This window comes from Drosophila tropicalis, unplaced genomic scaffold (assembly GCF_018151085.1).
Source record: "Drosophila tropicalis isolate 14030-0801.00 unplaced genomic scaffold, ASM1815108v1 contig_769, whole genome shotgun sequence".
NCBI lineage: Eukaryota > Metazoa > Arthropoda > Insecta > Diptera > Drosophilidae > Drosophila > Drosophila tropicalis.
In genome coordinates, this window is record NW_027173256.1 from 85,257 (window position 1) to 110,184 (window position 24,928).

General features: G+C 40.8%; 3 protein-coding genes across 3 annotated transcripts; 2 read left to right on the top strand and 1 right to left on the bottom strand.

Moving 5' to 3' along the window:
- Window positions 1–942: 942 nt before the first annotated feature.
- Window positions 943–23,258, top strand: LOC137579721 (microtubule-associated protein futsch). Its single transcript, XM_068293517.1, is given in 11 exon segments — window positions 943–1,316; window positions 2,024–2,273; window positions 5,082–5,162; window positions 9,970–10,976; window positions 11,055–12,366; window positions 12,369–12,513; window positions 16,918–18,949; window positions 19,046–19,284; window positions 19,354–19,573; window positions 19,575–19,603; window positions 19,996–23,258. Coding segments are annotated over 10 exon segments (7,653 nt in total). The 5' UTR covers window positions 943–1,316; window positions 2,024–2,143; the 3' UTR covers window positions 22,454–23,258.
- On the top strand, window positions 13,342–16,287 carry LOC137579725 (muscle M-line assembly protein unc-89-like). The gene has a single exon (XM_068293521.1). It carries the CDS (start codon window positions 14,333–14,335, stop codon window positions 16,181–16,183), a length of 1,851 nt encoding a protein of 616 aa, XP_068149622.1. The 5' UTR covers window positions 13,342–14,332; the 3' UTR covers window positions 16,184–16,287.
- On the bottom strand, window positions 23,105–24,873 carry Nelf-E (negative elongation factor E). The gene is made up of 4 exons (XM_068293523.1): window positions 24,599–24,873; window positions 24,029–24,543; window positions 23,803–23,969; window positions 23,105–23,745 (listed from the first exon to the last, which is right to left on the bottom strand). Exons 1-4 carry the CDS (start codon window positions 24,677–24,679, stop codon window positions 23,669–23,671), a joined length of 840 nt encoding a protein of 279 aa, XP_068149624.1. The 5' UTR covers window positions 24,680–24,873; the 3' UTR covers window positions 23,105–23,668.
- Window positions 24,874–24,928: the final 55 nt, after the last annotated feature.

A 24,928-nucleotide genomic window follows, 5' to 3' on the forward strand; every position in this document is an offset into this window, starting at 1 on the left:
GACATCTATGTATGACCTTATACTAAAAAAAAAAAACTAAATTTTATAAGCAAGTTCTTAAAAAAAGCTTTACCAAAAAAATTACCTATTTTGTTTAATTTGAATTTAATTATATCTAGAATAGATCTATTATTATGCCCAGACCCATGGTTTAACCAACTAAAATAGTCGAATTTTCTTTTGAAGAGGTCCTTTTATTTTTGTACATGTTTATTTTACTACAATTTAGTATTACGAGTCGTTAAGAATCAGTTTTCCGATTGCAAAAAATGCCGCATTAATTTTATTTGAACAGTTTTCGAATTCTCAAACTAAGACCTATTATTTTGGCCACTTATGTATGCATATATATTTTGATATAGTTATCCAGCATATGGATTTATGGCATTGAAGATTAATTAAATTGATGTATTATTGGTCTTAAAAGATTTTCGAATTCAATCAATTGATGCAAAACGAATTTCCAAAATTGATTTACATTTGTGAACGGGTCGGGTCGAATTGGTCGGTCGATCGGTCGATCGGCCAATATTGTGCTGGCATTCAACCAACTCGAAATCAATGAAGATACATATATATCTTAAAAGATACTAAAAATATACTTGAAACACGAAATGCTGTGATGTATGGATGTAAGTAAATGCATTTGTTGAGAGAATTCGCATTTGATTTTCAACAACGAAATGGCTTATAGATCGACGTTCGATTAATAAAAGTCAATTACACGCCAAATTCTATGAGTGTGTGAACAAGTGTGTGTGTGTGTGTGCGTTCATGTGTATGTGTGGAGAGAGCAATGCAGCATAGTGTCTACGAAAATAGTTTATTTCCAACACATCAGCGTGTGACCAGTGACAAAAAAATAAACAAAATTCAAAGAAAGAAAAAAAATAAATAAAAAAGCAGTCCAAAAAATAAAAGCTTTTTCGGACTGTCAGACCGCTCACGGCAACGATCGACGACACATCGACGACAACAACGACGACGCATGGACGACGACGCGGACTCCGTGCGCGATTTTTTTTTCATTCAGTTTTTCTCACAAAGCAGAAACTAACTAAAGGTTCTAATAACAACAACAACAACCACGACGACAATACATTGTCGGCGGTAATTTCCAAATAACATCGACAACAGTTGATGAACAGCAGCAACGACAACAGCAACAGCCGGCGGCCTCTCTGCAACAACAACAAGCAACGTGTTGTTGGTGGCATATACAATTGAAAAGTTGGTTCATCTTAACTTCCGTTCCCCTCCCTCTCAGCCGCCGTGGGGAGTTGCAACGTCGCGTGGTCACGTAATGCAAATTAAATGTAATGCCATTTTTTAGTTAACAAAAAAAAATGTGTACCTATAAATGAAAAAAATTGTTAACAAAAACAGAAACTGCCGCAAGTGTCAATTGCGAATGGATGTGTGTGTGTGTGTTTGTGTGTGTGAGTGTATGAGTGTGTGTGAGTGTGCCTGTGTGTGCGAGTGTTAAATTAAATCACCGCATTAAAAATAACTTGTGAAAATTTTTAAATTTTCAAATATATGTTTATTTTATTTTATATATTTTTTTGAGTGTGTGTGTGTGTGTATTTCTATGAGTATGCCTGCGTGTGTAAGGTGTGTGTGTGTGTACTGCTGCTCTGCATATATATGTACATATATTGAAATGATATAGTATTTATATATCTAACTAAATTTTCTACATCAACGCGCCAAGTAATCAAAGTGACACAAGCAAAAAAAAAAAGAAACACAGAAAAAAGAAGCACCCAAAATTTGAAGAAGAAATGAGAGTGTGCGAACGGTGTGTGTGAGTGAGTAAGTGTGAGTGTGTGTGTGTGTGTGTATGGATTTGGCAAAATGTCACTTGTGCGTCACTAAAGATAAAACACACACACAGACAACTACCAACAATTTAGCATACGTACATAAAAGAGATATACTATGCATGGATATATATAAATACCTACATCTACATATATGTATATATATTATATTCCATTTACGCGTGTGTCTCCTCTTGTAGCCAAAAAGTAATAAAAGTTAAAGAAAAAACGCAAAAATAGAAGAAAAAAACAGCAACAGCCACAACAAAAATCAAAAAAAGATAAAACTAGAGGAGGATCTACCCGCATCTAAGGCCATAATGGAGTCCTCCTCCACTACCAACAATGGCAGTGGCAAACGGGGCAAAAAAGGACGCAGAGCCAGGCCAACATCCGGCACAAATCATCAACAGCAGCAGCAGCAGCAACAGCATCATCCATGGGATGAAGGTAGGATCAAAGCGAATGAGAATTGCATTGCCTTAAAGAAAAACGACTTAACAAAACATTCCTATATATATTTATTTCAAATAATATTTATACTGAAAGTGAAGCATTACGCATACGCCATGTGGGCGACTTTTGCTCTTGTAATGACCAATTTATGCCAACATATATGCCATAAATATACATATGTACATATCTGTATACGCATGAAAAGCATATATGTATGTATGTATATGCAAATATATCTATAGATGGAACAACTTGTGTATACTAGAACATTACTTATAATTGTCTGCCAATTTGAATGGCAGCCAAAAAAAAAAAAATCTATGACATATGTATACAACAAGTTTTTTTTTACCCCTTCAGCCCTCTTTTGTCATGACAACATCACTGTTCTTTTCTTTAGTATTGGATTGGCGCCGCAAGTATTCATAAAGTGAAGTTTTTGAATCTTTCAGACGCAATCACAATCTACCAACGGAAATCAATAATCGAAATGCAATGCCTGCCACTTATAGATATTTCAGGCAATTGTCTTGTGTCTTTTTTTCTTCTCTTCTATAGGTAATGAAAGGGTATATGGCATTTCTAATGCATTTGGCACAACATTGCGTGTTAAGAACTTAAAACGACAATAAATTTTAAGTCTAGTCAATATAGTATGCACTTCATCTGGTGCATCTATGCCACTCTGCTATTCAAGTCTAGAGAAAAACAAGTTTGAACCATCATTCTTACTATGATTCATTCCCAATTTTCATTTCAAACTGAAGCTTTTTTTCTATTATTATTTATGTAGCAGAGAGAAAAGAGCAGCTGAACAATAGTTTTTCTTTTCAAGCTTCATTGTTTGTTAAGGTCTCCTTCTTGAAACCTTTTTGGAGAATGGAGCTTGACATTTAGATAGACAGATAGCGGAAAGGGCGAGGGAAGCACAAACACAGGGCGGGGTCATCACTGACTCCATGATCCAAACAGGTTTTAACTGTCTATAAGACATTTGCCGTTACATCAATCAAATAAAAATTTAAATTAGCTGAAAACTGTATAGTGATTTATCGTCCAATAATATAGATACTTTTTCCCAAACGAAAGTGAAAATCAAGCACAACAAATTTGTGCTACATTCATACAAAAAACAAACAAAAACGATTCCCATTTTTTTTCAGTTTGAGTTTTAAGTTTCGCATCATAAACGAAGCAGCTAAGCTGAACACTTGAGAATGCCCAGATCTGATTGCCACTTGAAAATTGAAAAAAAAGCATTTGCACACGGGTTATTAAAACGCTTTATTCTATGTATGTATGTACATACCCAAAGACCCAAGTCCAAGTTTTGTGCAACAAATGCGACTTGGTGGCGCTGCTGTTGCACACTGGGATGAAAGCACGTAGACCGCTCTCACAAACGTCACAGTCATATGAGCAGCAGCAGCAATATTTTGAATGATATCTTATCAACTCAAATAAAACAACCTTCTACCCCATTGTGGATGACAAGGGCAATCGGGGAGTGCGGTGTTAACTTTATCTATTTACTATGGCCTACCAGACTTGGTTCCAACGATAAGAAATACCGCAGTTTGCGTCCCAAAAAAAGAAGAAAAAACGAATCTATTGACATTTATGGATTTACTTGCGTAATGCATTAGAACAAAAAAAGAGCTATTTATGATGACATACCAATAAATAATTAACCGACCTACCCAAGAAAATGATCTCATTCTTTGGTCATGTTTGAAATTTATGAAAAAAGGGTTTCCGTCCATGATACTGTTTTAAAATATTAAAATGGTAGAAAATATCTACCATTTTTATGGGTATCCTCTGTAGAGTTATAAACTTGTTTCCCTAAACAAGTTCTTGGCCAGGTCTTGAGTAAGCCCCTACTATATATTTGTGAGCCAAGAAAAGCCCATTAAAACCATTTGATTATATATAATCGATATATAGACTAAACATGGTGATATTTTTATAAATGATTGCTTAATAATCTCATGTTTTTTTTTCAATATCATTGAAATACATGGCAATCTATATGCACTTAGAAGGCTATCTGACTGTCTGCTAATTTGTATAAATATTTCATTAGCACAAGCCATTAATTAAAAAAGTTAGTAAGTTTCAGTTTGGGAATTTCAGAATTTATATATACATATATACTTTATTATATATATTAGAGACATGAACTATATGTATATACATACATTATGATACCATAGAAACGTTAAAAGGGGTCGTCGCCATCGAGACTTGGCCTCACATAACACTTACTTTACTTAAGCCTAAAGTCTTGGGTTAAGTTATTGCTAACAATATGTGTTAATATATGTAAATACATATGTGCACATGCATATGTATATATATCCAAGCTGAAATCTTGACAACCCGGCAAAACAGATAAAAGTTTCCCCATAGGTAGTCTCTCTCTCTCTGTCTCTGTATCTCTGTATTTCTCTGTTTTTCTTCACACAAATGCCGGCCCCATCTCTTAATGATTAGCATAGTGAAAATAAATGTATGATAAACACAACAAGTACTATGACTCAGTCAAGATAACAATTGGCTAAGCAACCGCAGTATACAATACAATACAAAAATTCAATAAAACGATGGGCCATCAAATTGGATCAGCTAATGGAGATTTGATTGATTTGCAATTAGCAATAGGCGGGTTTAGCAGACATCACATGAGCCACACCACCCACGACTTTGGAATCTGCCGCCAATACGATATACGAATACACAACAAAAAAATAACCCTAATAAAACGAAGAAAAACTAAAACATACTTTGACCTAATTGCAGGCACAGAACGAAATAATAAAACACTTGTGAGCACGGGCACAGCACTGACACGTTTCCTGACCTGTATGGCGCCAGTAATTGGTAAAAGATAACAAAAAATGAACTCGTATATACTTGTACTTGTGATGTTCTTTGGTGAATTTGTTTATATTCATCTCTCCATTCTCTAAAAAGTTCATTCATAAAATTTTCAAAATCGCCATCAACATTTGCTTAGCAACATTTCATTTTGTTGCAGCAACATGAACTTGTTCTCTTGCCATTTTTTCGTTTATGTATCTCTCATAAAGTATTCTATGCGCTACTCTGTCGTGTAGTTAATATATCAAATATACATATACATGTATATCTTAATGTCATTATTTAAATGCGTATGTATGTTGCAGAAGAAAGTAGTTCCTTTCACTTGAGGCTTTTACTTTACTCCGGTGACTTTTCATTAAACATACATACATATATTTCAATTTATTGTCTATATGCCATGACGTACTTACATCTACATATGTATGTATGCATCTTTGTGTGTCTGTATGTCAAGAGTTTCACTGTGCGTATACGTTATATACATACATCTGATTATTTCATTTTGCCTGTCTATTTTTCCATTTCCCTCAACCAATTTCATATCTTATTCTTTGTCGCGTGTTGCTGTTGTTGTATTTGTTTGTTCGTGTTGATTTTTCTCTTTCTTTTTAGTTTGGAACTAATCGAAAAAAAAAAAAAAATGTGTATGTTAATTTTGCCCTGAACTATATTTATAGGCATATATAAACATACATAAATAATCAAATATACTGGCCGTCGGTCTATACTCAAGGTCATACCAAAATATTCTTTATATGTAGAAGCTCTTTTTATTTTTTAGTTAAAATGTTTCCCTCTTGAGAAACAAAAAATCCATAAATAAATATGCGGCAGGGGCATTAAAATGCAATAAAAAAACAACCTAGAACTTTAAATGAAAGTCCGCTCATTATTATTATTATTAATAGCAGTTAATATGAGCATTATATGATATATCTTATAATACTTTTAGCACAATGAACTCGATTTTTTTTTTTGTTCGATCGTGCAATTTGTGTCACAAATTTATTTTGAAAACAAGCAAATTATTTGTAAAACGGGTTACCTATGGCAATATCGAAGTTTCTATACCCTTAAATGATGTCTAATGTTTATGAAATTCAAATATCTGTGAAAGCTAAATGGCTAATCTAAATTTATTGGCACCTATAATTAAAATGTATGTATGGTCGGTCACCTGAATTAAAATTATCGCATTTCTTTCTTGTAAGGGTATATAAATGAGAATCATTTCGCATGTTTCTTTAGTTGTGTTTTTTTTTTTTTTTTGTTGTTTATTGGGAGAAATGGTGGCATAAGAAATGTGTGCCGCGTCTGCAACCAGTAGATAGATAGATACATTTGTATAGATTTATATGTACATATGTATGTACATATATATATTAGTCATTCCTATGCAGACGGGGAAAAAACGCAAACGCGCACTCACAGAGACACAAATTAATATCTAGCTAGACGAACCCTGAAATTTGTTGCGTTTAACATTTGAATTTGAATTATTAAGTCAAACAATAGATGGAGAGCCATCTCATCTCTATCTTTACCAGCTGCAAACCACCTTCTTTTCCACCTCCACCTTCGCCTCCTTTTGCTGCCCTTCAACACAAACGAAGGCGGAGACGTTACGCTTAAATGATTCTAAATATACATACATACATATACATAGTAGAGAGTGCCTTGCCTAGGCTGGTGGGGCGACCTTGGCTGATTGACGTGCGCATGCAACCAGTGGGGAAAGTGCAACACGTTGACCGGTCTCAGCCCGGCTCGGTTCCAAATGTTGACGATGTTGATGATGGTCTGTCGATGCCAAGGCGGAGGTGTAGAAGGGTTTTTAGTTTTGCCATTCTCTTTGCTTTCCCTCTCTCTCTCTGTCTAGTTATCTATCTCTCACACTATCGTCTATTAGAGACAATTTTCGAGAGAAACATTGTCAACTCGTACTACTACGTCAACGGCTACGTCAACTTCGCTGTCAGCTTCGCAGCCGCTGGCATCGTTTTCTATACCTTTTTTGTGTTTTTCTTGTTGTTTTATTTTGTTTTTTTTTTTTGTTTTTTTTTTACTGCTAGTATTCAAAACGCGATTAGACGTCGAACATGTGAAGCTCAAGAGTCTCTTGAAAATATTCCTTTATTTTTCATTTCAATTTTCAGTTATTTTTTTATTTATATAAATATTTTTTTTTACTATTATTGATTTGTAATTTTATTTTAAGTTCTATAATTTTATATAATGGTATACATTTTTCTCAGTGTCCTGGGCAATTATGGTAAGTGGCCGGTCAGTTTAATTGATTTGCATGTTACGCAATTTAACAGTGTTTCGATCTAAGTGCAAGAGAGATAGAAAGTGCGTGTGTGTGTGATTGTGTGCGTGATAAGTATTTAATGAGTTACGTATACGACACGTTGTACGTTGGCTTATGTGAAAAGTTCAACTGTCTTGTATAGAATGTTCATGTTATTTTTTTTCGTAGAATTATTGATGAGATGACTTTGTATCACAATGATAAAGCTAAAGTTCTTCTGTTTTAAAAAAAGTTAATCATCTGTAAACTTTTCCCTATATGTATATAAAACAGTTAAGCCATGTAAGCCAAAGCTAGACAGTCATGCTTGACTTAAGTCAACATGGATAAATACATATATATGCAAATATGTTTATTATATGTTTGTATGTTTGTTAAAGCGTCTACAGTAAAAACTAACTATAGACTATACCTAGTTAGAAAAAGGGAAAACTTTTTCTACCAGCATTGTATATATAATAATTTGTTGAGTTAATAGTTTTCAGATTGTTTTACTTATGCACAGTGTAAATAACTATCGAATATCTTATACTTTTTATTTAGAATTTTTCATTAGCAGAGAAAATTTATGAAGTCACAGACATAATTTTAGATTGCCTACAAATAGAGGGCTGAGTAAGATATGTAAATAAACCATTAAGTAAGTCAAGATTTAATTATACTGTCAAAACTATATATGTATGCAGTTTAGCTTATTTCACAAATCACAACACTAGATAGAAGATTGTATCGATCATTTCGATTCGAATATGGCAAAACAAAACTTCATTCAGCATTACAAACGATGTGATTATCATTATCAACATAGATCATGGGGCAACTCACCCATTCACCCATCCAATGGCACTTATGTACATGCATAGGTACATAAATAAAAATTCTAAATTGTGCTACAATCAGTAACTGACTAAAACTGAAAGGCGTAACTATATTATTATTTGTTGTTTTTTTTTCTTCTTTTTTTTTTTGGTAGGGGTAGAGCCGGATGGATTGGCGGGGTTTTCGTACAAACAATTTAATTTTGTGGGCTTGTAATTTTATGTGATTACGTTAGCCACAAGCACATGCAAACACAGACACAAGCAAACACACTCACATAATGTAGATACATGTGTACATTATGCATGTACGTATACTTAATATATGCCAAATGTAAAACACATAGAAGAACTAGATGAAGAGAACAACTAGATGATAGGTGAGGTGAATTGGGCACATCAAAGTCGAATATTTACTATATAGCTATACATACTGCTATATAGAGTAAATCGCTCGTTTTGCTCTTGTTTATCAAAAGATGTGTGCTAAATTAACGATAATATATGTGCCAGTCTGCATTGTGTGTGTGTGTGTGTGTGCTTAAAACTCAAATCAGTTTTGTTTACGAATCTGGCTACGTAATTGCTCTATGTTGCTCTGTACGCTCTCCTGTTGCAAGTTCTTCAACGCGGCCAAGACAAAGCGTCGAAACCAAAAGCAAAGCAAAAGCCATAACAAGAACAGAAAACAAATTGAGCACAGAGACGCAAGAGCAACAAAATTTTAATAGAAAAATTGTTTAAAAACAAAGCACATACAACAACACACACACACACACATTCAGCAGCATAGAAACATTAGTTGGGGGGGTCTCTCTCAGTGCTGCCTTTTGGCGAAAAATTCATTTGGTCGGGCAGTTGGCCCCGGACAATTTCAATGCACAGCTCGGTGTATACGCGAATTGCGCTAAAATATTTGTGAGCGAAAAAAAAATACAAAAAAATTATTGAAAAAGTCTGAAAACATAGCTAAATACTAGAAGGACCTCAAAACTAATACATTCGATCAATTTCAATACGATTTGAAAAGGAGAGAAAACAACGAATTACGATTAAATCATAAAGAAAAAGAAAAAAACAACGAAACGATCAACTAATATAATATATAGGATATTTTCATATATATTTCATTGATTTATAGTGGTAAGCAAGAGTTAATTTAGAGGAGTTATTATGTATTTCGTAATTGCAGTTTGATATTCTATATCGAAAGTGCTTTACGGATCCCATAGAAGAAGAATGATTTTGATGATGATGATGTTGTTCTTGTCTTTCTTGTTGTTGTTGTGGTGGTATTCCTTTGTCCGTCCAACATGTTGTGATTGCGCCATCTCTTTCATTCATTCAATTCTATTTCATTCTTGCTACTCTTGTTGTTGCCGGAGGTGGGGCAAGTTTGGGAGGTTTGGGTTCTTCTGTGTTTTTTTTTCGGTTCGGGTGTTGGATACTGTGACGCGTCTTATGTAATTTCGATATCTTTGCAGCAATTTTTTGTTATTGTCGTCTCTGTCTCGTCTGCGGCAGTCATTAGAAAATGAAACAAAAAAATCCACACACATACAAAAAATGTTGTTTGTATTTATTTTTAGCACCTGTTGTTGGCACTTGTCTCATCTCTTACTCTCTTTTTTCTTTTTTTCCTGACGACTTTTTCGTGTGGCAATTGCATTTGCAGTGTCGCTACCTGGCGCTGGAACTGGCCCCACTGAGCAGCCGACCATACTATTGATCAACGGCATTGCCGACGAATCCCAATTGAAAGACAAACAGAGCAAGGCAGCCGCTTTGAAGCTTGCCCTCGACAGTAGCAGCAGCAGCAACAGCAACGAACAACCATCATTTGTAAATCCAGCAACAGTGCCTACCACACCGGGTGGCTCACATTTATTGGACTTTGAATCTCATCTGATTGAAGACGTCAACGCTGTGGGCAGTGGCGTTGGCATTAATGAACTGACCCCCATTGAGCAGGAGCTGAGACAAGGTACTTCCAAAGTTGAGACAGACGATGCTTCGCATGTAATCGAAGTGGAACCGGCTGGTGTTCAAATCAAACAAGCCATATCGACTCCAGCACCCGCTCATCATATCGCAGAGGTAGACGAAACGGCAACGGCAACATCGGAGTCAGTGCGTCTAACTGCAGAGCAACTGGTAGATGAAATCGAACGTGAGCTAATCGAAACGCTTAGCAAAAATGTAGATGAGGCCAAGACTGAGCACGACAATCAGGTCAAACGTGAGCTCAACGAGTTGAACTCGCTCACACAACAGGTGGATGCCCAGCTAAATGAGCTCACTAGCATACTTAAGGTCAAACCTCAGCCGGATATTGTTTTAGAGATACCGGAAATAGCTAAACCATCATCAACAGCATCATCATCATCGCCAATAACTTCAGCATTTTTGTCGATACCTGCTACCCAGGAGTTAAAACTGGTGGAGATACCAACTCCCAAAACGGAGGCGGAGGAACAACAGCGAAAGGAATTCATCGATTCATTGCCACAAATCGAACCAAATCCCTTGGATAAGGAAACGGATGCTCAGCGTCTCTCGGCCGACTGCAAAAGAGAATATTATCAGTCACTCAAGAAGTATCTATTGCACAGCAGTCTAGAGAGGCCACCAGTACCACTGCAAACATATCGCTGGGAAGATCTACGCAGAGCAAGGGAACGGGTAAGAAACAAAGAGAAAAGAGAATCTATTAAACATTGTTTAATCATTAACATTTTGTTTTGGCTTTTTTACATGCAGGGTGGCTATCCTTGGACACATTTGTATAAACGCCCCTTGGGACCTGACGAGCAGCCGGAGATTGTTCTTCTATTACGCAAATCTCAGGAGCTACGCTTTAAATCTGAATCACCAAAGTCTTTAAAGAAAGTGCGCTACGACGAACAGGTACTGGTCAAGGAAACCGAACGCTATATCCAGGATCTATCCGAGGACGAGGTTTTGGGTAATACAACCGACGATAGTAGTGAGGAATCCGAATCGGATACCGAATCGGACAGAGAAACCCATAACGAAGACGCTCTCAGTGAATGCATTTCTTGTGTTTCGGATTCCGTATTGGCAGTCGGTGGTCACGCTAAGCCAAGGAAGACAAACCGCCTGGCCCAGATACGGGATATTATCAAACGCCGACGCAGCGGGCGAACACAAGAGGACGCCCAATCTCTGCCAAGCAGACAAAGCAGCCTGCACGAATTAGCGCCACCACCGGGTCCCCTGGTTCCGAACAAAGAAAAGCCCATTTCAACAAATCGCAACAAGTCCAAGCAAAGCTTTGACATTATGAAGAAGTTAAAGAGCTTGGCTGAGCGTCAAAAGAAACGTTTGAATATCAAACGAGTTACCCTCAAAAAGGACGAGAAAATTGTCCTTGGGGAGCAGCAAAAAATAATGAAATTGAAAGCATCCCCGAAATCAGATCGGGGTGAAATTCCACACTTTATTGAAAAACAGGACTCGGATGATGTCCTAGAATTGGTTGAATACGATGAATCGCCGTGTCGCAAGCGCAACAAGGAAGAACAAGAACAGGATGAACTACCCAGTACAAGTGGTTCCTGTGTACCACAGCCAGAGGAGATTATCGAGCTGCCGGTAGACAAGGATGCGCCCGCTGCACCCACTGTAGAGGCGGAAGTAGAAAAAGATTTAAAGGAGCCGGAGGATGAATCAAAAGAAACTGAAGCTCCACCCACCAAAACGCCACGTTTGAGACGTGAACATGTCTACGAGGAAATCGGACATGCTGAAGTACCCGAGCAACCCATAATTGAGTTGGACTCTATCAAAAAGTCTCTAACCCGTCAAGATAATCTAGCTCTTGATGATATTGAAGCTGGCAAACCTTTACCACTTGATCGCATGGGGAGCAGCGAAGAAGATCCAGTTGCTGCTGCTGCTGCTGGCGATAAATATGGAGCATTTTTGGCGCCTCTATCATCGATTGACTCCACTTCCTCGGATGAAGCAGAAAGAGCCCGACTCGCTCAGCTATCTCCCGTGGCCGAGGAAAGTGATGAACCAACTGATATAAGCGATTTGCGACCCTCTCTGAAAAAGAAGCTTCACCAGCTCCATCAGACAAGAAGGTCACCTTCTCCCATGTGGAAGACGAGGCTGAACCTCATCGTGAAGATATCGAACTGCCAGAAGATATCTTGGAAGCAGCCAGCAATGCGGCGAAATGGAAGAATGAAAGGTAAGTTTTTGTAGTGCCTGTAATAAACAAAATACCCTTCCCAAGGAACGGGTATATTAACACACACACACACCTTCACACTCACCCACACGCAACACTCCAAAACGCCGATGTTTTGACTCGGCTGGGCTGTTGTATTTGTACTCTAACCACTTTTGCAGAAACTCTAACCTCTTTGACTTGCTTATGAAATTTATACTAACCCTCCTGCCGGGAGGTGGTAGCGGCGCCGATGGCAAACGGCGTCGCCTATTCAGCTACCGATACACGCACCATGCACCACAACATTATAACCAAGATTACCACTACACAAACCACAATCAAAGGCACAGCACCAAACCGGGTCGATTAAAGCGGTCAACTACATGGACGCTTTGCTGTTGCTGCAGCAGCGGTGGGAATAACAAATTTTGGTAGCGGGGTTTTGTATGCCATGCCACACATGATAATAGACCTAAGGTAAGATCTGGAAACTAACCATCGCATCATTATGTGCTGTACCACCCCCCCCACCCATAACTTACCCATATAGTAGAGGGGTGACAACTCAGTGAAGTGAGATGGGGAAACTTTCACACCCTAAAGTATTCATCCGACAGACAAATAATTCGCATTTTCTAAAGAATAAACAATGTCTTGGTAACGTAATAAATGAATTTAGTTTTTCGCCTGTTGCATGTCCAAAAGGGTGGAATTTCTACCATTTCACATCCCTAGATCCGTCTGAGATTAGTAGTTAACTGGTGTTGGAATGCAATTAAGAAGGTTAACCATTCGAGGCTATAAGTCTAAAAAAAAATGTTGTGCGTACAAAAAGATCAAACAGTAAATATCTGGCATTAAAGGTCAACGAATGACAAGAAGATTTCCGGCAGCCTGGCTAAGGCAACGCTTTGCTCGAAATAGACTAAAGATAAAATGCAGGCCGAGCAAAACGACCAATCTAATTGTTACTCCTCTTTTTGCTTGTGTTGTATATTTTCAACCAGATCGCAATTATGAACATTGGTCACATAGTCAACGAGGAAAACCACACACCAACACACACACACACACACGCACACTCATACACAACTAATCCGAGTCTATATAGGAAAATATACATATACATCCATCTATCTGTCTATCTATCTATGTATCTATGGGTGTATGTTGCTAATTTTAAAGAAAAAACATTTTCATCTTTCGAGAATTTGTGTCGCGCAAAAACACAAAAAAAAACACACACATACATTTGAAAAGCTCTCAGTCCTGGCCGAAAATCGCAACGATGTAGACACAATCGCGCACATCAAACGGGCTAACAAACGACACAGGCTACAAATTAATAGACGAATATTTGTAGTCGATCGAAAAACGAAACCAATAAAGGAAAATCCAAGCCAATAATTATCCAAGACCTAGGCTAAGCCCTGTGGAGTAAAGTTCCCCACCCACCACCTTCGTGTTCGTTTTGACCCCGACAAACTTACAACTTTTGGCTTTTTAAATTAAATTTTTTTCTTGTGTGTGTTTGTGTGTGTTTTTGGGGTTGGCAAGAATTTAGTGAACAGGGCAAAAAATAAATTCAATGTCCGGCCGCGGTGATGCTTATAAATAGACAAAAACGACGACCAAGAACCCCACAAGACGACAAACGAAACATCGAAAAACCGAACAAAAGCGACAAAAAAGCAAAAAGAAAATAAGAACCACCTCCACCAACAATCACAATAAGGTAGAAGAGGAGACGGATTACGGACCAGGGCCAAGTAAATAGGAGCGACAGCTGTTGACTCTCATCATCATCGTCGTCGTCAACACCGTCATCGTTATCGTCATGCTCAACTCTCGCCGTTCGGCCTCGGTGGGCGCTCTTCCCGCTGAGAAGAAGCACTTTGTATCGCGTGTGGAGAGTGCCAGCGGTGCCTCCCTGGATGTACGTTGTGCCTGTCAATACTTTCAGTGTGAATCACTGCTGCCGGAACGTGTCAACCCGGTGGACTCAAGACCGGGATCACGTCAGGGTCATCATACCGATGAGAATTGCCCACATTTGAATTTACATTGCGACGATTTGTCTACGCAAAGCTTTGAAATAGTCAGTCATGCGGATGTAGCTGCTCCATCGGTGGATTTAAGCTTCATGGAACGCTATCCGGAATTGGAACAGACGGCCCGGTCTCGTGGCTTAGTTGTGCGTAGCATATCGGATGCTACTGAACCAGAATTAATGCCAACTCATGGCGGTTCGCTAATGTCCGGAAATCGTCGACGACAATTGTCCATGGGTGGCTTATCCTCGGGTGGTAGTGTGGGACGCTTCGGTGATACCCTATCGATGCGCAGTGGCACCTCATTGCGTCGGATTTCGGCTGGAAATTCGAAAACCGATTTGTACTGTGCCGATATTAATATCCCCAGTGGTCGTCCGAGTGGACAACGATCGGCCAGTGCCAGTCGTCGAACCTCTAATGCAGATCTTTTTCAGGCCAGCATTATGCCACCACAATTGAATCTTATAGCAGCTACACCACTTCCGGGCATGATAGATCAGCCACCACAATTCCAATCCTCCCATCAAGCTTCTCCGGCTCCCTTGCAGCAAGATTTTCGAAATGCCAAACCACCACTATCACCGGATTATATGCGACCCAGTGATGCCAATAAAGAAAATCAATATTCGGGTGATGTACTGCCTCAAAATCGACCCATTGATGTCTCACGCTTTGGTGGTGATGCCGTCCGACCATCTTTTCTGCTCGAATCCGATATTAAACAATTGCAAAATCCCTATCAACCCACTGTCACTCCCAATGATCCATTGGCTGAAACTGTTGCGGAGTTGGAACAGATTGCTCAAGAGCATAATATTGTCAATATAAGAGACAACATTCAGACAGAGACACATCGACCTCCGTCTATTGGTGGGGAACTCACTGCTAAATCACTTAAACTAGATGAGTTAACCAAAATTGAGATTTTTAATGACATACCCGTTGTGGATATCGATGAGCTGGTTCGCAGTGAGGAACAAAAGGCAGCCGAGCATCGCAGTCGTAGTCCCAGGCCAGCTCCAAGACGACCTAAATCACCGCCTGCAATGACTACACTACAATTACCAACGAGTCGACATGCAAGTCCAACACCGACTGATCTAGCGAGTCAACTTTCTTTGGGCGCCACAAGTGCTCAACCATTTAAACGACAGCATACACCAGAACGACAACTTTCACCGGAACGTCCTAACAAATGGGCGCCGGTATCATCGCAACAACCAACAATCTCAACCATAACGGGCAACATTAATTTACAAGAAGCTTCGCCTGAAGTAAAAAGTTCCTACACTTCACGTTTTAAGTCAATGTTCAGTACGAAGGAAACTCGCCAAAAATCGCCTACACCACAACGTTCTCGAACACCCAGTCCCCTGATGGCACGATCCTCATCACCCTTCAGAAAAGAAAAGTCCCCCTCACCAGTTCCAATGCTTTCCGTATTCTCCAAGAGTAAACCGCAAACCATGTCCATAGTTACCACTTCGGCAGCCGTAATAAAGGGCAAAGAGGCAGAGCCTCTTGCTGTACGCGTTACTGAGACATTCTCTTTGAAAGTGGACGACATGGATCAGTACTGTGCACGGCCCACAAAACCTTTAGCCCCCCCCTCAGCATGCCCAGACTATGTATAGCAGTCGCGAGGATTTTGCCGCATCTGAGCGTACTTCGGTAGACATAAGCGAAGCTTTTGCCCCAGTTGTTGTGTCGTCAGTGCCACGGGGAGGTCCTAGTTTTATGGCTGGCAATAGAAATCTGTACTCTAGTGAAATTGAGATGCCGGGTGCAATGTCCTGGCCTCGCAGTGAATCTGAATTTCATGGTTCCGTCAGCAAGGAGCCATCAATTATGAGCCATGGCAGCAGTCGTCCACTTATCTCGGTTCCCATTCAAATATCACAGGGTCGCTGTACACCATCCGATCAACGGTTTGGGCTGCAACGCAAATCATCTTTCAGAGAGCCGCGTACACAGTCGCATGATCGGAGCTCTCGTTTAGCAGGCGGCTCCCAAGACCAGCTCTATGGGCCGGCACGCATGACAAAGACGGTTAGTTTCAATTTTGACGAACGCAAATCGCGCCTTGCGGATTTTGAGTCCAATTCGCCCCCTAACCCAAAAGCAAATAGAACACAGAGACTTCCTCGAACGGACCTATTTCTCTCGGTAAGCTATCGCTACCCCATTTTTCGGTCTAGACCCCAGCCCTCGAACACACAGCAGCAGCCTGCCGGGTGATGGCTTTTCTAACCTTCGCTTATAACAAAAAAAAAAACACCACACTTGATCCATGTGATTCTAAGTTCTCTCTCTACCTCTCGATCCAGAATGATTCTAATTTATGTATGTTTTGCCATCTTCTTTGCAGTGATCATGAATATGAGCCTGTGGGCGGCGAATCATTGACATCAGCAACGCCGTCCCCTCATAATGGCACTAGCCCCTCGCTACAATTACCGACACCCATGGATATTGACGGGCAGCTTAGCTCTGCTGCCACAACGCCACGCACTGAATCTCGCACTGATTATGAAATACACACAAGCCAGGTGGACTCGAGCGCCTTGGAGGAATTGCCGTTGCAACCGGAGAATAGGAAAAAAGGCTTCATGGCATCGGCCCAGGATCGTACCAAGAAAATGCAGGATGGCCTACGTCAACAGGCGGGTAAATTGCGCACCAAACTACGCTCTGCCCAGCAGTCGAAACCCAAACCTAAACCCATTTCGGGTAGTCCAAAAGCCAAAGCCAAAGAACGTAGACGCTTTAAGGCTCCTGAATTTTCAAAAATCAAAATGCCTGAAATCAAACGACCCGATATGTCCAAGTTGAAGGAACTCAAACGACCCGAATTCACGAAATTTAATAAGCCAGATATGTCAAAATTCAAATTGCCTGAGAAATTCTCCACACTAAAACTGCGACGCAGCAAGAGTTTCAAAGAGAATGAAACAGATACGCCAACAGATGAAACGGCTACTGCAGGTGGTGAAGCAACAGGCGGCGGCCAGCAACCAAGTGCACCCAAGAAAAAGTTTGAATTCAACTTTGGCACTTATCCGCGTGCCTTCCGAAAGAAAAAGCCAGAACCCGAACCAGTTTCCCCTGTTATCGAGTCATCACTTGGCACTGAAGGTCTCAGTCTCAGTGTGATACCCAGCACAGAGACTCAGCCCTCACAAACGTCGACCAGCTCGCCGCAAGGTGATCGTGGACCGGGGCCGGTTCGTTCACGCTGGGCGGATAAATTCTCAGATGTCAGCTACAATGACAGTGAGGGATCGCGCTATAGGCGGTATGGAAGCGAATTGGAGAGTTTTGATCGTGAATCCTCATTGGAGCGACGGATGAAGGAGGATCTGGAAGGTGTGGAGGAGGATACGGCCAGTGAGGCTCAACCACAAACACAAATGGGCATTTTGGGTGGTGTGGCCGATAGCAAACAATTTGCCGAATTCGATGAAGAGAATCGAGCTATTCATGAGATTTCTAGCCAACGGTCTAGAGAATTTAAACGTCGTCCCATGGTGCACCAGGACTCAGATTTACGCTCTGAAGATAGTAGAGATGCGGAGGGCTGGACTGAGAAGGACATACAAAAGAATAAATTGTTACGCAAAGCCGAAATGGAGGCGGAAGCGGGCTACTATAAGTACCAGGATCGACAGGATGCCCAGTCAACGGCAAGTTCTGGCAAGAAAGTTGTTATGGAACCAATTGACGACGATGAATTCTTTTTGCGTAAGCGTGGAATCTCAGAGGATAATATCCAATTGCGTCAGTACATTAGCGCCGCTATACGCGAAGGTTACGATATGCCAAATGCCCTTCAGCATGTTGGTCACTCTGAGGAACAGGTGCGTGGCGAAGAATATGGTGACTATGATGTTCCACCACCAAAACCACGTCGATTACATCGAAACTATCGACCCGAATATGAAGACTCGCAGGAGTTCCAACGTAGTGAATATGGCGATGATTTGTCCATGTCACAAAATGGCAGCGATTTTCTGCCAAAGCGACCATTGAGAAAAGCTCGCAGTCGTAGCAAGTATTCGGTGGATGGCAGCCAAGATATGCCCTTGGCTGATGGCGCTAGTAGTATTCAGTACTTTGACGATGACGAGGAATATCTAAGACCTCCGACACGTGATGAGCAGCACAATACAACGGAATCTGAGCAAGCTCTTAATAATCTCAACTATAGTGAAAAAGGAGCCGAAAGAGCCCTGGAAGAGACAGACGCAGTGGCAGTGGTGCAACAGCCACGACCTCAGGCACCAAGGCGACAAAAGAGACGCACACGTGATGATGCATCTGTAGAGAAGGATACAGATTCGTTTATCAATGGCTTTGGTGGTAGATCAGTTTCGAATACCTTTTTGCAGCCACAGGAAGATGTAAATATCGAATTAAATCAGCACTAATCTAATCTTTTGTTCAATCTAACCACATTCAACACACATTTTGACATTGGTTTTTATTCCTTGGAACAGGTAATTGTTTATCGCACTGAACACGAATATCATCACGTACCGCTAGCCACGCCTGAAAACTTCACGGACGGTGCCTCGGCCCGCACCCAACGTTCCGAAGATGATCGCACCTCACGCGGTGCCGATTCCTTGATATTGGATATGCATACTAAAGTGAAGCCAGAACAACAAAACAATGATAATGTGCCAAGAAATTTGGATGATGAAAAGTTTGTTATCGATATGCTGGAAAGCGATGGGTGAGTAATAATTTTCTGGTATTGATTGATAGGAATCGCTATGTGTGTGGCTTATTTGCTCGCTTTCAGCTATGCTGTGGTCCGTAAAGAGCCATTGCCAAAACCCACACCACCGGCGAGACGCAAGAAGTTTACACGTTCACCAGGCGAACGTTTCGCAACATTGCCCAGCATTCGTGGCTCCCGAGGTTCACCGCCGCCGGCGCGGCCTCCACCTCCGCAGCAGTATATACCGAGTGAGGATTCGCCACTAGTTTTCCGCCGAAGATCAGCTACCAGTTTGGAAGAAATTCACAATCCCCCCGCTGCTCAAGTCGAAGTAAGAAATAGCCGTCGTGTCGCTTTGTTGCCTTTTGAGTTGCGACCCTTGACGATTTTTTTTTTTTCATTGGTTCTTATAATTTGTCGTTTTATGTTTCGAATGCCTGTTTTGTTAAGTTTGTTTTCCTTCGTTTTCGATTTCTTTTTTTTCTTTTTTTGTTTTCTTTGTTAAGTTGTAGGCTTAAGTAAGCTAGGCTATTGTTTCTAATCCTCCACCCAGAGATACGTACACCAAAATAAAACCAAACCAATATAAATACACCAAAAAAAAAAGCTCCAACACACAAGTTTGGCCAGCATTTTGTTCGGCTTTTTTGCTTCGCTTGCCCAGACATTAGACAAAAGCCCATGATTATCTAATTTTCCCTTACTCACCCTATTCCTTATTAGCTATGAAGCACAACCACAGCAGGAGGTTAAAGAAGAGGATGACTATGAAGAGCCTGGAGCTTTTGGTCGTCCCGAATCACCGCGTTCGAATCTCCAATCTGGTGAGGTTATTAACAAGATGAAATTCCGACCTTTACCGCCACCGCCTCGACCACCGCGAGAGAAACGTTCAACCAGAGGCGGTAGTGGAACATTGGACAGCTATGAGGACAGTGAACGAGTGGCCAGCTCTAGCACAGCTGATAGCTACGATCAAGGCGAGTTTGAGGTGGAGGTTTCGACGCAAACAGATCCACTGCCCGATGATTTTGTGTGTGAAGAGTTTGAAATTACTGAAGACATGAAAATTATTGAGCCGCGACGCTCCACCGGCTCTGGCAATAAAACACTAGAGGATCTTTTGCGTAGTGTACAAACAGAGGATCACGATGAAGTCGACAGCAGTCGCGTTCTAACCGAGGATGAGCAACTGGCTAAGGGTTTACAACGTTTCCGCGATGCCAATCAACGCTCCCTGTCAGAACGTTCGCGAGCTTCATCTCAGGCCGATCGCTCAAAGTCATTAAGTCGACCGCAAACACCTTCCTCTGCGGTGGTTATCGAACGGCGCGTTCCAACACCAAGTCTAACACATGACGAAGAAGATGCCACTGTTCAGGCATCACTTATTGTTCGACCAATAAGTGCCGCCGATTTAGAGGATGACGAATTGCGGCGTGAGGAGGAAGAACTGCGTCGGGAAGGTCTGCTATCGGACAGTTCGGTGCAAAGCAAATCAGATGTGGAAACAGCAGGTGAAGATGAAGACCATGGGGAACTAGGTCTAAGCGACTATGGCGCCAGTTCTGCAGATTTGGATGCGGCAGTGGAACAATTGCAACACGCTCAACTTGAGAGCGACTATGAGAGCAAGCTAGAGGATGATGAAGTCGAACGCACATTACGGGAGAGTGAGTATGAGGATGATCCAGGGGAAAAGTACTCAGATCATTATGAGGAAGATGAAGAGGAAACTTTCGAAAAGCATCTGACTGAACAAGAGATGGATGAAGCACTCGAAAAGCAATTGCAGGAGGAAATGGAAAAGGAGCTTGCAGCTTACAGACAAAAAGAAAAGGAACTTGCCTTGGCATTAGCTCTGGCTGATGAGGGACATCCACTTTCCGAAGAAGAAATGGCTGTTTCTGATGTCGAGCAGCCGCTTATCGAAGGGGAACAAACTATCCACTCGGAATCAGAACTGGAACCAGAACCCCTTGCTGAGCAGGTTGAGGAACCCATCGTGAAGACCATTGCTACCGAACCCACCGAGGCCGAGGTAGAACTAAAATTTGTGGCCACCTTGCCAACTGAAGAAAAGTACAGCCAAGAAGAAATCGACATTGAGGAGGATCCGGAAGCAGTACCTCTCCCACCACCACGTCGCAAATCGACAACAATCCTCGACACTTCAGCACCAACTGCTGGTTTAACCATTGCCGAGCAAATTAGTCGAGAAGTGACCCCAGTACAATCGCTTCAACAATCCCCACCAGAATCACTGCCAAGTCGCCTAGCTGAACTTGAAGTGGAGCGACTCCGTGTACATGCTCTTCAGGCTGGCCAAATCCAAGTCTCACAATTGCATGGCAATCAGATCATAGCCGATGATCTGGAGTGTAAGTCGGGTGGGCTGGTGGTAAAGAATATTGAACTTCCACCTGGTTTCATTGAAGACATAGTCGAGCGTGTGAGAGAGCAGCGTCCATCCCTACTGTCCTCCGAAACGCAGACTAGCCGTCAGGCAAGTAGTGAACCGGCCACTAGCGATATAGAACCTCCTACCAAACCGCCACGTCAGAGCAAGACAACCGAATCGACATTACCTCCGAATCTTGACGAGCAGACACAAACCGATGCCGGCATATTGCCACTTCCACCGCCACCTGCCGTATATCCTAGTGTGGAGTATCTGCAGTCATTGGCTCCCTTGGCCTTTTATAATCTGCAACGTTCGGCTGAAGCCGAACAGGCTGACACAACTACTGAACGCAAGGCACCGCACAAATGTCGGCGTCGTCATGTGCACGAGCCAATCGACCTTGACTCTGGGTCCGATGTGGAGGAGCAGCTGGTCGAACGACCACGTTCGCGTTCACGTTCACGTCGCTCCCGTACTAGAAGTGCCACACAACCGTTGGAAGAATACGATGACGATCAGCCAAAGACTGTAGTTCAGGCAGGCCGACAATTTATCTCTGCTTGTAGCCTGGAACTGGTTAATATTATCAATCAATTGACAAACTATGTCCGAGGAGAGACAGTGGAGCCACAACAGCAGCCTAAAATATCTGCACTAATGGTGCTCTTTATATTAATTACTTTTGGCATCCTCGTCTTTTTGCTCACTGGCCGACAGGTGCACACACATCACTGGGACTATTTCAATCCGCCTGGCAACGAGGGAAGACAAACGTGAGACGATAACGACCTCCCTTGAACTATGCTTTGTAGGGTGGGGCTTTTGCATTTTGGGTGAGGAAAGAAAAGAGAAAGAAACAAAAACAACAAAAAGAAATCGAATTTAAAAGCGGTTATGACCGCTCGAAACTTAAGGCCTTAAAATGATATACTAACCAAAAAACAAAATCAAGATTAAATTAAATCAAATACAAGGACATTTACTTTAGGAGAGATGCGAAGATATACATGTAAATGGGCGGCGAGGGGCATTGCCTTTGCTTCTAGTCAGATACCAATCGAAATACCAAACCAAAATCCCAGTCACTCAGTCAATCAATCAATCATATATCAACAACCTGTACTAACCAGACACAGACACATAAAACATAAACGGAATAGTCATTGTCTACCAAAAGAACAACGATTATGTATTAACTAATGTACTTAACAAACATTATTCATACAGGTTTTTTTTTTTTTTTTTTTTTATCTTGGTAGCTGCTCAAGTTTGTTTCGTGTGAGAGAACACTGATATATATTTATATATATTACTATATCTATTATTATTATTAATAAACATATTAATTAATTTTGTTTGCTCATTTTCCTACCACAAAGAAAAAAGATTCAGTTGTTGAACAAATTTGTTGTTTAAATTAGACCAACGTAGGAATAAAATTTTATTTGTCAAAGCGACGTTTTAATATGAACCGTGAGTTCTTATCAAAAAAGGTGAATATATATGTATGATATATATGTATACCAATATATAAAAGCGTAAAAAAATAAATAAAATAAAAACTGTTTAAAAAATTTATAAACATTTGTGCATGATTTTTAGCGGCACAGGTTTTTAATTGGATTTTTAGATTAAAAGACATATTTTGAGGGGTGTAACTCCGCAAAGTACTTTTTTTTTTTGTGGCCGTCGAACTCAGTGTCGCTTTAAAACGACGTTACTCTATGTTGTTCCACAGCTGAGGTAATAAATACAGTAGATGCCAGCTATAACGATACTCAAGGGACCGGCAACATTGCTTTGTTCCGAGTTTGTATAAGGCCAATCAAACCTTTCCTCGTTATAAGAGGAATAGCGTTGCAACCGGCATCATTATAACCGGCATTTACTTTATATATTTATACATATATAGTTCCTACGACATGGCCGTAGTTGTTTATGATGCCAAGTGAATAATGTAAGAAAATGAAAATGTACCTAATAAATGATGGCTTAAAGCAAGAAATCCTCATTATATTGCACCATTTCACGATGATCCTTGTGGCTGCCCTTTTGGGATTTGCTAGCAGCTAAAGAAATAAAAATATATAAATTAAAATAATTTACATTGGCAAAACGAAACATACCAATTGATGACCACACAGCCGATGATGAGGCATCGTTAATTGGCTCAATTTGAGGTTGACGTCGTGCCAGTTGTACTTGCAAATTTATACCATTTACACTCTTGCCATGCATTTCGGCTATAGCACGATCAGCTGATTCCGGCTTGGCAAACGATACAAAACCTCGACTGAAATGATTAATTAATGAAATATCCCGAATTTATGCAATATTTACTTTTTATCTTACCTTTTTTCAATTTCCATGGATACATTAACGATTGTGCCATAGTCATTAAATGTTTTCTTTAAGAAATCTTCAGTCACCTTATTGCCAGAAACAAAGATTGTATTGCCCGCGCGAGGTTTTTCTGGTTGTGGCGTATCCAGGGTAGTCTTCTCCGTAAGGCCACGCTCCTCGCGATCTCGCTCGGTGGCGAAATGCTGATACAAGTTCTGACGTCGCGGCTCCTCCTTAATGATTTCATTAATCTCCTGGGCCACATCGTTTTGTGTGGACGAAAATGGCTGATAGGCGGCTACACTGGTCTCAGAGGTAGAACGCTTGGCACGCTCTTGGCCCTTGGGCCGTTTAAACGAGGTCTGATCCTGTTTGGTTTGTTGTTTCTGTATTGCCGGAATGGCTCCACTTTTAATCAATTTGCGGGCCACTTCACGTGCATCGCGAGCATCAGTTGGCCGCTTAAGCGTAAGAGCACTCTCCGGCTCCTGCTTGGGAGCTTTATGGGCCTGCAAAGCCTTTTTCTGCAAACGGGGTACATGGATAAGTGGGATTGTTTCTATACTTCGCATAACTCACCTTCTTTTTAAGTTTTTGATACTTGGCCTGAAGCATCTGCTCCTCCTCAGTCAGGTTGGTGGGAAAGTGTATATAGACCATTATTCGAATTTCCTTTAATTCTTACTTTTGCGGATAAATTTGTAATCTCACGTTGCGATTAATGCCAAAAATGTGCCACAACTCATGATCTGTTCTGTTGTGATCCTGAATTTATACGATTGGCGCTAATTATTGCTTTAGAAAGTTTAAATTGTACAAATTTGTTCACAATTTTATTCTTAATCACAAATCAACAAGCGATGACAAAAATGGTCTATGAGCGATGGACTCTTAGCGATAACAATAACA